The sequence below is a fragment of the Lissotriton helveticus genome, chromosome 6, assembly GCF_964261635.1.
Source record: "Lissotriton helveticus chromosome 6, aLisHel1.1, whole genome shotgun sequence".
In the NCBI taxonomy this organism is placed as follows: Eukaryota; Metazoa; Chordata; class Amphibia; order Caudata; family Salamandridae; genus Lissotriton; species Lissotriton helveticus.
Window position 1 is genome coordinate 2,033,756,571 of NC_136067.1, and position 15,888 is coordinate 2,033,772,458.

General features: G+C 45.2%; 2 protein-coding genes across 6 annotated transcripts in view; one reads left to right on the forward strand and one right to left on the reverse strand.

The window, feature by feature from the left end:
• The window catches only part of ASXL2 (ASXL transcriptional regulator 2), a 446,593-nt gene that overhangs the window by 375,214 nt on the left and 55,491 nt on the right, over positions 1–15,888 (forward strand). For both annotated transcript variants that reach the window (XM_078650022.1, XM_078650023.1), the window contains 2 exons: positions 7,270–7,420; positions 12,639–12,802. In XM_078650022.1, coding sequence (XP_078506148.1) covers positions 7,270–7,420; positions 12,639–12,802 — 315 coding nt within the window. The remainder of the gene's footprint in view (positions 1–7,269; positions 7,421–12,638; positions 12,803–15,888) is intronic.
• Positions 1–15,888, reverse strand: part of LOC144763959 (uncharacterized) — a 286,851-nt gene that overhangs the window by 13,252 nt on the left and 257,711 nt on the right. For all 4 annotated transcript variants that reach the window (XR_013596286.1, XR_013596285.1, XM_078650024.1 and 1 more), the window contains one exon: positions 5,358–5,573. Coding sequence is in view for 2 of the 4 variants with exons in the window: in XM_078650024.1 (XP_078506150.1) it covers positions 5,358–5,573 (216 nt within the window). In the remaining 2 variants the exon portion in view is untranslated. The remainder of the gene's footprint in view (positions 1–5,357; positions 5,574–15,888) is intronic.

The window sequence follows — 15,888 nt, forward strand, 5'->3', positions numbered from 1 at the left end:
CTGCCTCAGGTCCGCAGCATCTGGCAATGTAACTCCTTCCAGTAGAGCAGTCAAGAACTAGGACTATGTACCCACTACCAGACACCATCTTCTAGGCTGATGGGAGAGTGACGTAAAGAGTTCTATACAATCCCTCGCTAAGCTCATAGAACACCTTTTCCAGAGAACTCCACAGAAACAAACCAAGGATCTTCTGAAAAGATTCTTGCCTCACTCTTGTGTGGTTGTGGTCAGTCTTAAAGCTTGCCTTCCAGTCTCCAAGCATGATGGTAGGAGGCACACACGTGTACAAAGTGAGAGAGGCCCTTCTTGCTCCAGGAGGATTGTTTGTACAGTGTAGGAGAGATGTAAATATTACACCAGCAATTGCACTATATTACACTGGCAATAGCCACTGTGTAATTATGGTTCAGATAGTGCGTCCATTCAAAAGGCATTATTTGATTTGCCTATAACTTTTGACCTCGTGGACGGATTTGCACAAAACTTGGTAATCTACTTATTCCATCAGCTAAGTTTGGCCGTTCCAAATTTCGTGAGGACTTGTAGGTGGAAAAAAAGTTAAGGGGTGAAAAGCAAGTGATTTTCCATTTTAGCTCCCGCAGGAAATATTTACTGATGCCAGCTGTCTACGCCGAACACCACCTATGGCCAGTCCTCCTGCAGACACTGGCGAACATCCTTCACCATCCTCCCCACCCCAGGACCGCCGCACCCATGCCGGACGCCAGCACCACCGAAGCCCTCAAGTGCAACCTCCTCAACGTGCGCTCACTGCACAGACATGCTGTAGAAATCTGGGACCTCCTTGACACCCTACTTCACGGAAACCTGAACCAACGCGTCCTCCGCCCCAACATCACCACCGCCATTCCTGACGGGTACAGATCCAGAGGAAGGACCACCCCAACCACCCAGGAGGAGGACTCGCCATCGCACACAAGAGCTCACCTCCAGCACGAGCGACTCCCAGTCTACCACTGAACACCTTCACTTCTACATCCAGACCAGCCCCAGAACTACGCTTCACGGCACCCTCGCCTACAGACCCCTGGGCCCGCACTTAATTCACCACCACCATCGCCGGCCTCATCGCACCCCATGCCATCTCCTCCATGGACTACATACTCCTCAGAGACCTGAACTTCCACCTTGACAACCTCAGCAACCCCAACTCCACCGCTCTCCTGGACAACCTTGCCAACATCGGACTGAAACTGCTCGTCACAACCCTCACCACAAGGCAGGGCACACCCTAAACCCCATCTTCACAGGAGGGAACAACATCCGCTTCAGCCACACCACACAGCCCCACTGGACAGACCACCACTGCGTACACTTCTCTTTCAACACTACCACCGCTCACAAACCCACTCCACGCCCACCACGAAGGAACTGGAGCAAGGTCACAGAGGAGCACCTCAACTCCACCCTCATCCACGACCCCTTCCACCCCCGCCTCGACCAACGCCAACTCTGCAGCCAAGGAACTACACCAATGGATCACCTACTGCGCAGACAAGCTTGCACCCCTCTGCAACCCCAACAGACAACTCCCCTTGAAGACCAACTGGTTCACCACCGAACTCCAAGAATCCAGACGCACCTGCAGACGTCTCGAAAAAGATGGAGGAACAGCAAAACCACTGAAGACCAGACCACCTACAACCACGCCATGACAGAATACCACCAACTCATAAGATCCACCAAAAGGACCTTCATCCGGAACCAAATCCTCACCAACCCCAGCAACTCAAAGGAACTCTTCAGCATCATTCAGCAGTTCACCAAACCCCCCAGCGAAGCCATGGACGTCACACCCTCCCAAGACCTCGGCAACAAGCTCAGCTCCTACTTCGATCTGAAAATCAAGGCCCTCTATGACAACTTCAGTGAACAGACTGCAGAAACCACCCTTTACTCCAGCAATGTCAGCCAGCCCAACATCACCGCCTGGACCCCGGTCATCGCCGAAGGGGAAACGGCCACTACAAGGCGGCCGTTTCCACGAAAACCTTTACCATGCATGCATTACAACGCATGCGTGGTAACAACGAGAGGCTTTACCACGCATATCTTTACTACGAAATACGTAGTAAAGGTATGTGTGGTAAATGAAAAAAAAAAGCGTGGGATCAAAAAAGGGGGGTTGGGGGGGCTCACCCCCCCAAAAAAGAACTAACCTGAAGTGAAGATCAAGCAATCAGCTTCGTTAAAGAGGAAACGGAATTCAACTTCCGCTTCCTCTTAACGACGTATGGCCGACGTAACCAAGAAGAGATGGTATGGGGAAAATGAAGGGTTAAGGGCAGGGGTAATTAAAAGGAGTAGAGGCTGGGGACGTGTAAGGGGAGAGGTGTAACCTTTAACAAGAATATGCCCTCACCATGCATAAATTAACAACGAAAAACGTTGTTAATCTATGCGTGGTAAAGGTTATGCGTAGAAAACAAATTCCGTTGTAACGCATGCGTGGCAAAGGCATGCGTTGCAACGGAATTCGTAGTAACAACATATAACCTCGCCGAAGATACCACCAAGACCATGAAGAGAACTCACTCAGGAGCCCTCATTGACCCCTGCCTGCTGCACATCTTCCACAAAGCTGCCGCCACAAAGCCAGGCAAGAGGAAGGAAGCACTCACTGTGCCCCAAGCCAGTGGTCTGAGTGGTCCCTTCCATCTGGAGTAATTACCGTTATGGGTCTCCCTGGGTGTAAAACTTCAGCCAATAAGGTTACAGCAGACAGGCTAATTAGATGGTATTTGGGCCTTTTTTGTACCAAGAAGAATTTGTCTGAGACTTGGTAACTGAAATAAAGTATCATATTCAAAATTTCATTATAATATATATTTGTATCGTTCTCTTGTAGATCACATGCTATGCACACTCCTGCCCCCTGGTGTTGGACTCACAATGTTACAAGTTTTTTTTCTTTAAAGAAGTGGTTTTGATTTTGAGGGGACTTGAGATACTTCTTGTGACACCTACAACGCATCAAGACACAGAGTCCATTGCAAATAATGTTATTTTCACTTTGGGTACAAAGGTGTTATAGGGATGCGAAGCAGTATGAAGACCATGTGCAGGAGAGAATTGGTGCGCAGTGGAATAGAAGGTGGGAAAGAATTAAATATTTTCCAGAAGTACCCGCCTACCAATCCGTATCCAGGGTATGAGTAGGGTGCGTGTGAATTTACAGCACTACAAGAGGCAAACAGATTGTTCCAGGTAAGTAGGGTTTTCCATTTGCAGCATAGACTATGAACCAGCAGCCCGGGCCCCCACATGGTGTCTTGCGAGCAGAGGCAGAAGATCCTTGGCATTAGGATTAGGAACAGTTTATCCAAGCTGTGCCCCCTGGCGGCCATGAATACTTATTTAATAATGTTTGGTAGATGTGTGAATGGACGACCATGTAGCTGCTATAGGCATATCTGCTATTGAGATGTTTTATAGAAATGCCATTTTGGTTTCTTGCACGTGGAATATGCTGTAGGCATATATTGTGTCTTTGGGGTTACATAGCTCCGGGACATCTGGAAATCCATCTCACCAGGCTTGCTGTGGAGATAAGATTTCCAAAATGTGTAGGTGCAAATGCAACAAACATTTGTTTGGATCCTGTGTATGGTTGACACAGGGTCGGCTCTAGGGCAATCTGACCGCTGCAGCTAGCGCTGACCTAGGTGGGCGCTGTGTTTAGAAATGTCATTGGTTTAACAAACACCTGCTGCAGAGTCCCTTGTGTGTCAAGCAGTTTTCAGGCAACAATAAAAATGTCAAATTAATTCCGGTGATTAATTTTCCTGCTGGAGAGAGAGCGATCAGACTTTTGTCTAGTGCCACGTTTCGCTCGTGATAAAGTAGCACAGAGGGTTAATATGCTTCTGCGAAGAACGTGTACCATGCAAATCACCAAACCGTATTGTATGTGGATCGCTCTGTATGTTGCTGCTTTTGTCACAGAGGTCCCATTGTTACTTGCCATTCATTAGTTACAACCCTTAATATATCGAAGTGAACTATGAACTGTCATCAAAGAGCTGGATGCAAACTGCATGGTACAGGTTAGAACGTTATGTTTTTCCCTAGTCTTTCATTATACTAATGTTGCTAAAAAGGATTCAGGTTAGAAATACATTCTTTTTAGTAGAGCACACCACTGTGGTATGTTTTAAATCCTGAGTTTGTGTTTCTCCAGAACAAACACTCTTAAAATATACTTCCTACTAGTATCTGTAGCATGTTGCTCCTACACCTTGTCACCCTCATTAACTCATGTAACATTTCCTATAGACTGATTCACACGTGTATTATTCATTAGCCCTGTATAATGTGTGTGTGATGAAAAGTGCTCCAACACCATACACTGGTATGAGAGGCGCTATAAAACAAAATAAATGTATGTGAGCGAGGGGCTATGGAGAGATGAGGGGCAGTGGGGGAGCGTGGTATTGAGGGAATTTGTAATGGAGGTTTTTGAGGGGGCGGTAACAAATATTCTTGCCTTGGGCGCCATCAGCGCTAAACAACGTCCCTGGGGCTACGTAGTATATGATGGACCTTTTGACATCTAGAGTATGGAAAGCCCTCTATGCAGGGAACTGTGGCTGTGGTGGTAAAAGGTAGTGAGTCAATAGATTGATTAATATGGAAAGGTGACACCACTTTGGGTAGAAAACGAGGGCGAGTAAGCAGCTACTACCCCTATAAGAGGCTACATCAGATCTCTTTAGGATTATGATGTGATGTAGGCTTTGTAATGCACCAACATCTTTTTTCCTTTTATTAACTTCTTAACCTGATCCCTGTTACTGGAAGCATGGAGGGCCTATCTGGGTTTTAAGACAAGTCTACTATCGATATTGATGGTGGTCCCTTTACTATGACCTGCTCCGCGAGTGGGTAATACCGCTCTCTGAGCAGGTAATACCAAATATTCTTCTCTTCAACTAATTCAGACACAGCCCTTATATTTTCATTTTACACTTCTCCATTTTTTGTTTAAAAAATGTTGCAGCTTTATATAGCGCAAACTCGACCCGAAAGTATTGGAGCGCTTTACATGAGCACCGGTTACATTACACATTCAGGCACGGGGAGATAAAGCGATTTGCCCAGAATCACAGGATGTGGACGCGACCCCGAGGCTCGAACCCTGGTTTCGAGCACCAAAGTCGGCAGTCTAGCCGATGGACCACATCCGCTCCCATTGCTGCCAAGAGTTCTGATCTTTAAAGCGGCTTTGCAAAATAAAGAAAAACATATATAGAATATTCTTATTTTTTAAATCTACTGCTATTAAATAATATATTTGTAATCTCCATTTAATTTTAGTATATTAAAAATATTACCAGATAATCTGCTCCCGCTTCCGGGTTGGGCATTCTGAGCGAAGGCCTCAATCTGGGGCATGCTGGCCTGTAGCTGGGCATCTTTTCTGCCTGGTAGGTAGACTGATTGGAGCACAGACTAGACAGCAATCTGCCATCTGCCTTGACTTGAGAAAGCCCGTCTCTCGCCATCACCTTATACAAATTCCTCCGAGTATTACTGGAAGGTTTTTTGCCCTGGAAAGCAGCATGGAAAGTTTAATACCATATGGTTCTGCCCAGTTCCACTAGAGAAACATGTATCTGGTGCAAAAACTGCCTTGGTTTATATCAAGACTGTATGTTAGCATTTTCACACTGGTGATGTTTGCGCCGGATGTATGATGGTACAACGTGTACCGTTACAAAGCGTACTGTTACGACGCAGGTTTTACAACGCAAGTCGTTACAACGACTTGCGTTGGGGGGTGCTGGATAGTGAATAGTTTAATTTACTATTCCAACTCCAGTCCCCGTGGATAGTAGGGAAGGTGTTGGATAGTAAATTAAACTATCCCCTATCCTAGAGCGCCCTCCAGCGAAAGTCGTTGTAACGACTTTTGTTGTAAATCCTGCGTTGTAACGGTACCGCGTTGTAACGGTTCCGTTGTAAAGGATGTTCCCCGTTTGCACCCTATGTATCTGATTATAACTGGCCCGAATAATTCTACCCTTTAAGTCCTATTTGTCCAGCGATCAAAATTGCAAGATGTGTCAACTTTCTCACACTCCACTGCTACTAGGTGCGATAAAGACTGCATTTCCAATTACATTTCGGCTGGACAAACTTGGCAGAAATGTATTAGGGAAAAACGACCAGGCAATTTTCGTGCCAGGCAGCTTTTGGTTAAGTAAGCACCAAAATTGGCATGTTATTCCCCATTACTTTATCACACCCCACTGCTAATAGGTGCGATAAAGACTGCACTTCCAATTAAATTTCGGCTGGACAAACTTGGCAGAAATATATTAGGGAAAAACGACCAGGTAATCTTCGTGCCAGGCAGCTTTTGGTTAAGTAAGTACCAAAATTGGCATGTTATTCCCCATTACCGAGAAAAAAACTCGGAATAGGTGCAATTTATCACGCCTGATAAATTCTGAACCCCAAGATGTCGAATTTTATCAGATGCAATAAACACGAACTACCTCTATTAGGCACTTTTATCCAGACCCTATATCCCTGTATATCCAACTTAGTTTGAAGGAACTGTGCGCACAAAGCGCATCCATAAAACATGTAGACAAGACTCATACCTGAAAAATATTGGATGCATGGATACTGGACCTTTTGCCTAAATTGTTTACAAAAGTAATGCACGTTACTTTTAGATTATTTTCCTGCAGAACTTACCCTTTGGATTTTAAAAGGAAAATTTGCGTCAGCATGTCTATTTTTATCCATTTAAAGCAAAAATAAAACACTTTATAACTTTAGTATACAAAAGTAAACTCAATAACTTACTTTTTTGGACTTTTAAGAATGTGAATTGGCATGCCTGTAAAGATTATCATATTACAGGTAACTGATTTATCTGCCTGCTTACTTAGGACATCACTGTGGATTGGTTGTTGAGGGAATGGCACGCAGTGGCGACGTGGCTGACGTCAAGGAGGGATTTAATATGTAGCAAGTTTCCCCAACGGTTCTGTAATCTCAGTGTTTGGTTGTGCGGAACAGTATGAATAGACGAGAAGCAGCGAAAGGGAAGCAAAGGGTGCAGCCCCGTGCAAAACAAGAAAAAGACAGTGTGCCCTGGGGGCTGGGTGGACATAGGATCTGTCTGCAGCATTGTTTAGCTCGGCTGTCCGGAGCCCTTCTGCTTTGTATGTTTTTTTGCAGCTTACACTGTTGTATTCTTACTCCACATTCGTATCCTTTTATCCTCTGCAGGCCTTGAAACAACAACAACAGCAGAAGAAACAGCAACAACAACAGCAGCAGCAGCAACAACAAGGCAAAGCAGGCATGCCTGTCTCCTCAAACCAGCACATCCTACTGAAGACTGTCAAGGCGGCCAGTGAGCCGGCACCAACAAAGACGGGTAATCTACGCGCTGGAGTGGGAAAAACTGCTTCTACTTTTGCTGCCTTTGGCTTTGCCAGCTATATGTCAGATGTGTTGTAAACTAAGAATTTGCTCAATCAGTAGGTTTCAGCAGGGCTTTAAGTGCTATGAAAAAACGGGGGGGGGGGTCTTTCAAAGGGGCGTGGCCAATGTAACTAAGGGCGTGGCTTAAAACACGTAAGCTAAAAATCTGTGCTTAGCCTAGTGTGCCGCCCGACTTGTATTTTGCTGTTTCTGTCATTGCATCCAGATACATAATACAACAAGTAATATCATACTTACAAAAAGTCAGGACTATTGACTTTGTCAATGGTTGTTAGTTGCATAAGATAAGCAGCAACTATGGCTTGTATATAATATTGAAAAAGCTTCAACTTAAAGCCCTGGTGACAGTCACTATGACAATCTTGCTGCTCCTGAGTTTCAAAAAGAGAAGGGAAATCTAGAGAGAAAATGACTCTCTTTAACCCCTTGCATGCTGATGACGGCCCCCGTCCGTCATGCACCGCGGTGCTCCTGTGCTGATGACGGCTGGGGGCCGTCATGAACCCGCCCACTTGCGATTTTGCCGCACAGGCGCAGAATTGCGGCCGCATGCAAGGGGTTAAAGGATTTCTCGTCCCCTACAACGCTCACCTGGCATGACGTCATCACTAGTGAAAAGTGAGCAGTGTGAGCAGCGCACATCCGTATGCCTGCTGTCACTGCAGTCTGCCTAAGCCAGGGCACAAAACAGAGCCCGATAGGTACCCATTTTGAGGCCCCCTTTAAAAAGCTGCCGGTGCTCAGACCCCTTGAGACCCGGCCCGCTTAAAGCCTTGCGTGTCAGTCAGTCAGTAGATTTGTAGAGCGCTTCTTGACACCCATGAGGGTATCCAGGCGCTGGCAGGGTCCTGTTGATTAACCATATAGCTGCAGCGGTTTACTAAAAACCGCCAGGCAGAGACATCATTTTTCTTGGGAAGTCCTATTTCCTTCTGGGTCTTCTGGTGATGACTCCCAAAAGAGCAGGGCTTACGCCATCTCTTTATTCGACTGGTTGCCATAGAGACCGGTCCACAGGCAGCCCACGAGCTAGGCCCGCTGCACCTGCTGTAAATGGCAGAGCATGCAAACTTCAGCTAATGGAAAACCAAACAACATTACTCATTCTGTAAGAAGTTGTGAAAACAAAACTAGTTATTCTGCTGCCTGGCTTTGCTAGGAGGTCAGATTTCGGATAAACCGCGTAACATGTTGGCTATTTGCATGTAGCGCAATATAATGGATGCACCTGTAAAAGTGTGTGAGACTGCTGGTGTGGTTACAAACAGGGTGACATTTTTCAGCCATTTATTGGGAGAAAATGGAGCTGTTTTTTGACTGCCTTCTCATGGCGCAATCCATAAATATTATAGGAGAGTCCACAGCTCAGAAATAAGTTTGCTTGCGTTGATAGGTAAAAACGTAATATAAACATTAAAAGACATCTTTACCATACCTAAGCAATAGAGCGATATGTATATGGCAGACAATGGACACTTTAAAATGCATTGACTGTCCGTGCATTCAGATCTCATTGTGTAGTGTGGTTGCAAATCTGGCATAAATATCAATATTCAGCTTTTTAATGAATGCGCTCTGGAGTTTGTTGGAAACAAGCCTATGGTTGTTGAACACTCCAGGTATGGACAGGAGACATGGCACATCAACTGAGATGTTTTCCTCCCAGCACACTGGCCTGGGACACATGGTCTCCTTCTCTGGAAGCAGTTTGGCCACAAACCTTGCAGGTTTCATGGCCAAATAAAACTATCTGAAGACTGCAATGACTGCGACTATGAATGGCGGATAGTGGTGGACAGTACAAGAAAATAACAAATCAACCTTGATTGGGTAGGAAATGCCACAGCCAGCTAGAGGCACACGTTGTACATCACAGGAGATGGGTGGGCAAGTGCTTGGTTTTGATTCTTCGATCATAAAGTAAAAGTGGACTCCCCACATGCTATAGAGCCATACCTCTGAAGAACGCATAATGTAAACTCTATAATTAGTCCATGTGCTTAATGACAGGTTCTCTTTTGATAAGTGAGTGCCCGTCTTTGCTTGACGCGCTCATCTCTTGCTGATCTTCTCCGAAGGGCGTTTCTGTCATGCCACAAGTTTCACATCGCTAGGGATGCTGTTCCAGATCCTGGGGGCATGAACCGAGAAGGCTTCCCTCCTGTGTTTTTTGTCTTCTTGCAAAGTTTGTTCTCCAGTCTGATGATAGGCTCCTGGCGTGCACTGTGAGCCAGAAGTGGCTGGTTTATTTGCCGGGTAAGCCGTGATCTTGTTGTTGAGGGCTTCACAAGTGACTCAGTTGGTGTTGAAGATGATCCGGGCTGGAAAGGCTCAGCGGTGTAGGTCTTTTAATGTGGGTTAAGTTATTTGAACCCGTGGTAAGCCATACCTTTCGCGGGTGCTAAGGTGGTATCTGGTATACCACTGAGTCTGTTGTTGCCTCCATACAGATGGGAAAGGACTGAGGCTCCACACACCTCGAAGAGCTGTAGCAACAGGGATATCAACGTGTCTGGACTTTATTCAGAATATCTGGTGCACCCCTAGATGAATGCTCTAATCGCCGCTCCCCCAGGGTACCCTAGCGTTTCTTCCAGACCAGGGTTTTCCATTGTCCCACATAACTTTCACATTTTGTCTCAGGAGCTACATTCTTCTGGGAGACCCTCATCAGTGTCTTGTAAACTGTCTATAGTGCCCTTTCCTCAGCCCGTCAGCCAATACCCTGTTTTCTAAGTGAAAGCAGTCTGGCATAGTCATGTCAACCCTTGTGTATCCGTATGGCATGTTCAAGTTGCGAGTATCAAAAAAATTAATCCTTTATTTTTTCAAGTCTTACTCGGTTTGCAGCTAGTTGGATCTTTTCATGCAGTAATGTTCCCAGACATCCTTTACCTTCACTCATTGCGTCCCATCGCCTGAACACTTGGAGGCAATACTCAGATGAGACACCCATAGAGGGATGCAGCTTATCTCCCGGAGGGGCGGACAAGCAACAGACCTGGGTTTGCTCCGTCTTTTGTTTTCAGGCAAAAGCCAGACAAGGGTGAAGCTTCAGTGGTGGCTCTGAGGCACAGGACCAGTGGTTGCTTCAAGGAAACGGAAGCCTGAATGGTCTTTAACTGTGTAGGGAACTAATATCTTCTGCAACATGTCCTGGCAGAGGAGGGAGTTCGTACTGCCTGGGTCTGCAAGCATACCACATATGCCCAAACATCATACACACCCATAGGGGAAGGAACGGCTGCAGATGTAGTAGACGTGAACGGGGTTTTACCCGCAGTTGGTCTGTGGATATCTTCGCATAGTGTACTGTTGAAAAGGCCTGTGGCTCTCAGTAGAATGTATAATACAAAAAGGCAAGGAAACCCAAATAGAATTGGTCAGGGAGCTTTGGGTAATTGAACTCTTCCTAAAGACCGTGGTCCCCAGACAGACAATAAGTTATAGTCAATAAATATAGACCCAATCAGTGCTATATTGTAGACATTTGTCCAGCCGGACAGATATTTAATATTCAATCAATTCAATATTCAATTAAATATTTACAGAAAATAAACACAGAGCGCATTAAGTGGGACACAAGCCTGTACCCAACTTTAACAAGGAAGACGTACAACATGAAGTAAGGGGTTCAGGCAAGGGAAATTGTTTGTTTTCAACACATTTCTTATAGAACAGAGTATACAAGAGACACCATTACACCAAAAATTTGAGCATTTTCAAAAAGTGTATATGGTTTACGAGGTGTCGACGGCATTTCGATCCCTTAAGGATATGCTGGGATCATCATCAGGACATTATAATATGCATGCCTGTTTACATATGACTTTAATTGCGGTTAAGGGAGTTCCAGTGTGAACATATTAAATATGAAGCAAGCCGTTTTTGCGGTCTCAAGCTGAGTTCCTGGGCCAATGCGGTTAGGGGATTTCCGATGTGAGCATACTGCAATGTCAACCAAGCCGCTTTTGCGGTCTCGAGTCGAGTTCCGGGCCAATGCTTATGTGGTCTTCAGTCTGTCACAACGTGTGTTGCCAATCACAGCAGTGCCCCTGCTTCTCAGCTCTGGTGGCACTCAGTGTACACTCATGGCTGCCTCCAGGGACTGCCTGCCTCCAGCATGCACGGCCTGGGCAGGAAGCCTAATTTTAAGTGGCGGATAGTCAAGCGTACCTTGAGGAAGGCCGCGACAGTAGGCTCCGGGGAGTGGACACTTTGCTGTACATATTGACATTCATAGTCAGTCCTTGGTCAAGATGTTGTAATTTTTTTAAGAAAGTTGCATCCTTCTAACATGAGGCGATTAGCATTGGCCATGAAATACTGCTGCAAAGACATTGATTTACATGATGTAAAAGATGTGGAAACAGCTGCGCCTTTAGCTATGAAAAGTGTGTGTGTGTTTATGGGTGGTGTGTCCTTTTCTCTCTGTTGCTGCAATCCCATGCACCGCTCCGATCTATCAACCCACTCCTATCCCTCGGTGCGTATCTCCATTCAACAATTACCCGCGCTCCACTTCACTTCTGTCAACCTTTCCCTCATCAGCTACCTGCTCTGTCTTTATCCTGTTATCCTCGGCCAACACTTTTGAAAACAGATGTAGAGAAAGAGTGATCCACTACCAGGAGGTTGTAGACTCGCCTCTGTACATTTCCACAAGAAAAACAAGTCCCGCTACGAGTGAGCAAATATTGTATCCTGAAACATTGAGTCGTTGTCATCAATTTTGCTACTTGCTTTGCAGTTGACATAAATGTCATTTGGTAAATGTTCACAATTCAATATATGGTGAATGATGAACTAATCAATTTTTTTGAAGCAGCGTGTTCGATGAGGCCTCTGTGTCTCACCCGCAATCAGTTACTGGAATCTAAAGGTGCTTCTTAGATGGATGGTGGGTGCCTGCAATAGAGAGGTTTCCTACTTGTATGTTCACCTCATTTCAACGAAAACACTTGTTTTAAGAACAAGACCAAGGAATGGGTGGATCATGGAACTCCCAGAAAGTAAATTTGAAGCAGATTTGTGCAGAGAACAGAAAAACACGCCGAAAAGGCGTGATAAGCGAAGGTATGAGTGGAAGGAGCTTGTATGCAGCTTTCCGACAGCAGAAGACTAACTCTCTCTCGTCTTGTGACTTGCAGGGCAGCTTAAGAGGACAAAGTGCTCCTGGATCGACGTGGAAACGCCGGAGTCCATCCTGGTCAACACGAACCTGCGGGCCCTGATCAACAAGCACACCTTCTCGGTGCTGCCGGGAGACTGCCAACAGGAGCTGCTCCTGCTGCTGCCAGAGGTGGACAGGCAGGTCGGTGCCCACTAAAAATACCATATCATGTCATTGTGTGTTTCGTGACTATGGACCTGACGCAAAAACTTTGCAATCGAAATTGTAGCTTCCAACTACAAATAGTTGGATCTGAAGTCAAAACTCCTCAATTCTAATAAACGAAATCAGCATTTGGTGACTTCAATTTCAACTTTCTACAGCTGATTATTCACCAGTATGGTTGATTGTTCAGCCGCATATCCTTAGGGCTATGAGTGACGTCATCTGTGTCCTCTTCTGGAGGGGCAGGGGCTGAAGAAGTTTATATATGCGGTGGACACCCACCAAGTCATAACGCTCTGTATATTCTCAAATAGTGTGTTTTACCACCCGAGTTGTGGTGTTGGCCATGGAGGTGAAATGTGCTGGAGTAAATCTGCAAAGTGGGTGTGAAAAACTCCCCAAAACCTCAGATGGTGTAGGGGAAGGCCTTTCTCAGCACAGAGAAATACTTCATGCACTTTTTTTGTTGTTGCAGTTTTATATAGCGCAAACTCGACCCGAAGGTATCGGAGCACTTTACATGAGCACCAGTTGCATTACAGACAGACACATTCAGTTTCAGGCACAGGGAGCTTAAGTGATATCTCCAGAATCACAGGATGTTTGAGCCTCCCGCCAGACTCGAACCTGGTTCTCCACCTTCAAAGTCGCCGCTCTAGTTGTTGAGCAACATCCAAAGAAAAAATGTTAACTCTGCGGTGCACTTTTCTGCTGTACTTTCATGTGTTGACCGTGAGCACTGCAGCCGCTCTGCAGGAATAAGTACACCGGATGTGATGGCATCTGCAAACTTAGGACTTGTACACATTTCCAGGCGTACTCCGATATGACAATCCCCCATGTGCAGAAATCGCCACTGGTTGTAGGATGATGCTTAAGATGTGTCGCTGTCCTCCTGTTTGTGAAACTGATCCTGTCACTTCCAAGACAGTTCTATATACAAGTGGCCGGATGTCACTGGGCATTGAAGCGCCCTCTGCTGATTCTAAGAGGGATTGCACTGAACCCTACTGACCCGTGCTTAATTTGTAAAAAAATAATAAGTGCCAGGGCCTTCGTCAGGAGGCCACCGCAGCTTGTCTCACTCACTGCCAGCGTTACCAATGACAGCACTAACACAGCTACTGACCATTACACTCCTACAAGTGTGACAATTCAGACTATTCTAGCCCCCAAAACTATAAGAATATCTTGCACTGCAGGTATTAGTTGTTTTTAATGTATATTGAATTAATAAATAACTGTTTTAATAAACAACTGTTCTGCTCATCTATAGATTACACAAACAGTGCCACCATGTGGCAGACTGTCATAAGTGCTGATGTTGACAATTAAGTGCTGATGCCCAGCTCCAGAAGCCACCAGCTTAAATTGAGCACTTACTGGGATCTTTCTTGGCTCGACGAATTGGCATGCTCTTCACCCTGCTTCATTCACCCGGGTTGTACCTACTCTCAATATTTACTTAGCTCTGCCTGGTATTCAGACGAGGGTCCGGATGTTGGTTTTAGGGTTGATTTTAGATGCTGATACAGTATGGTATGGTGAGTCCATGCTGCCTAGGACTGAAGTTAAAACATTACAACTGCCCAGTTAAATACTAGTAGGATAGTGTATAAAGGCAAGCTTATGGTCAGGTCAAAGTTTTAAAAACATTTTCAAAATAAATGGTTCAAACTAAATGTGATATATATATATACACAGACAAGTAACCTATCAAACCTGTTTCCTAAAACTATTCTGAACTTAATGTGTTTCAAAGTATGATTAGTTAGAAAAAAGCAACATGTTAGAATAGATTGAAGTGCACTGTGAGTGCAAACAATATACTGTTTTATGATGCAAATGTGATTTTTTTAAGGGTCCCTTATCACAATAACTAACGTACACATGTTCTGTCACCTGTAATGACCTTAACCTGCCCCTGCCCTTGTCCCCAGTCATACTCTGTCCCAAAGACTCAGCCGGTGACCCTCACCTACCCCTCATGCAGAGCACGCCAAATTTTGACTTTTAGCGCATATTGTTTTCATACTTCTTCATTTTTTTCATTCTTGCTTTTTATTTAAAGCGTACTTTCCGAATGTATATTTTGCACAATTCAAGTAGGCGGCTGCCCCTCGGTTTAGTTTGTTCCTTTATGTGCCTACTGTCCTGACCTGGTCACCAGCTTTGTACATTTTCCTGACTATCCTCGTTGTTCTGTGCTCGCTCTGGGAAGTGTACAAAATACATATCCGCAGTCTTTAATTTGGGTCATTTGTATGCACTTTGGCTGCTAAGAACTGTTAGGAAGATGGTAGTTGTTGAATACTTGGTCTTTGCATGGACATTGGGTACGAATGAGTTTAAAATAGTAAATTTGGCGAGTGAAAGCGAGGTGCTGAAGTCTAACAGCAAATACTGTGACATATCGTGTCTTTGAAGTTAATGGATTCATCTAGACGCCTCATCCATGTGAACCTTACATCAAACTTACTTTGCGTTGTGAGCAGACGTAGGGTAGTTGGAATTCTCACCAACTGGTATGATGACGCTGCAAGAGCACTAATGCAGCACGTGACAGTGGTTTGTGGGCTTCTAAAGGTGGTAAGATCTTAAAGTAAATTGATGCCCATGTTACAGAGATCTATGTGCTGTCCAACCTATTGGTGTCAGCTTGAAAAACCAGAACGTCGACTCACTATTTCATCCTTTATGGATTCACCCTGCAAGTCGCAATCCAGAACACTACATTGTCAATATTCTTGGATTAGTGGCAGGGTGTATTTCCATGGAGGAAGGACAGATCTATAAAGGGAATAACCTTCTGAGACCATCATGAGGACATAAGCCTTGGATAATGAGTTTCTGAAGTTGATATAAAGGAATGTTGACACCAGTCGAGAGGAATATCTGGTGTTAGGAGTTCCCCGCACGATTCCCTCTCTGGTTTCTGGTTAGTCTGTCTGACTCAGACTTCTGCCCACCAAGCCATCCCCAAGTAGAATTGTGCCCTTCGTAGGGCCTGTTTACCGCTCCAGCAGGCCACAATGATAACTCTTCTCATTGGGAATCTGCGT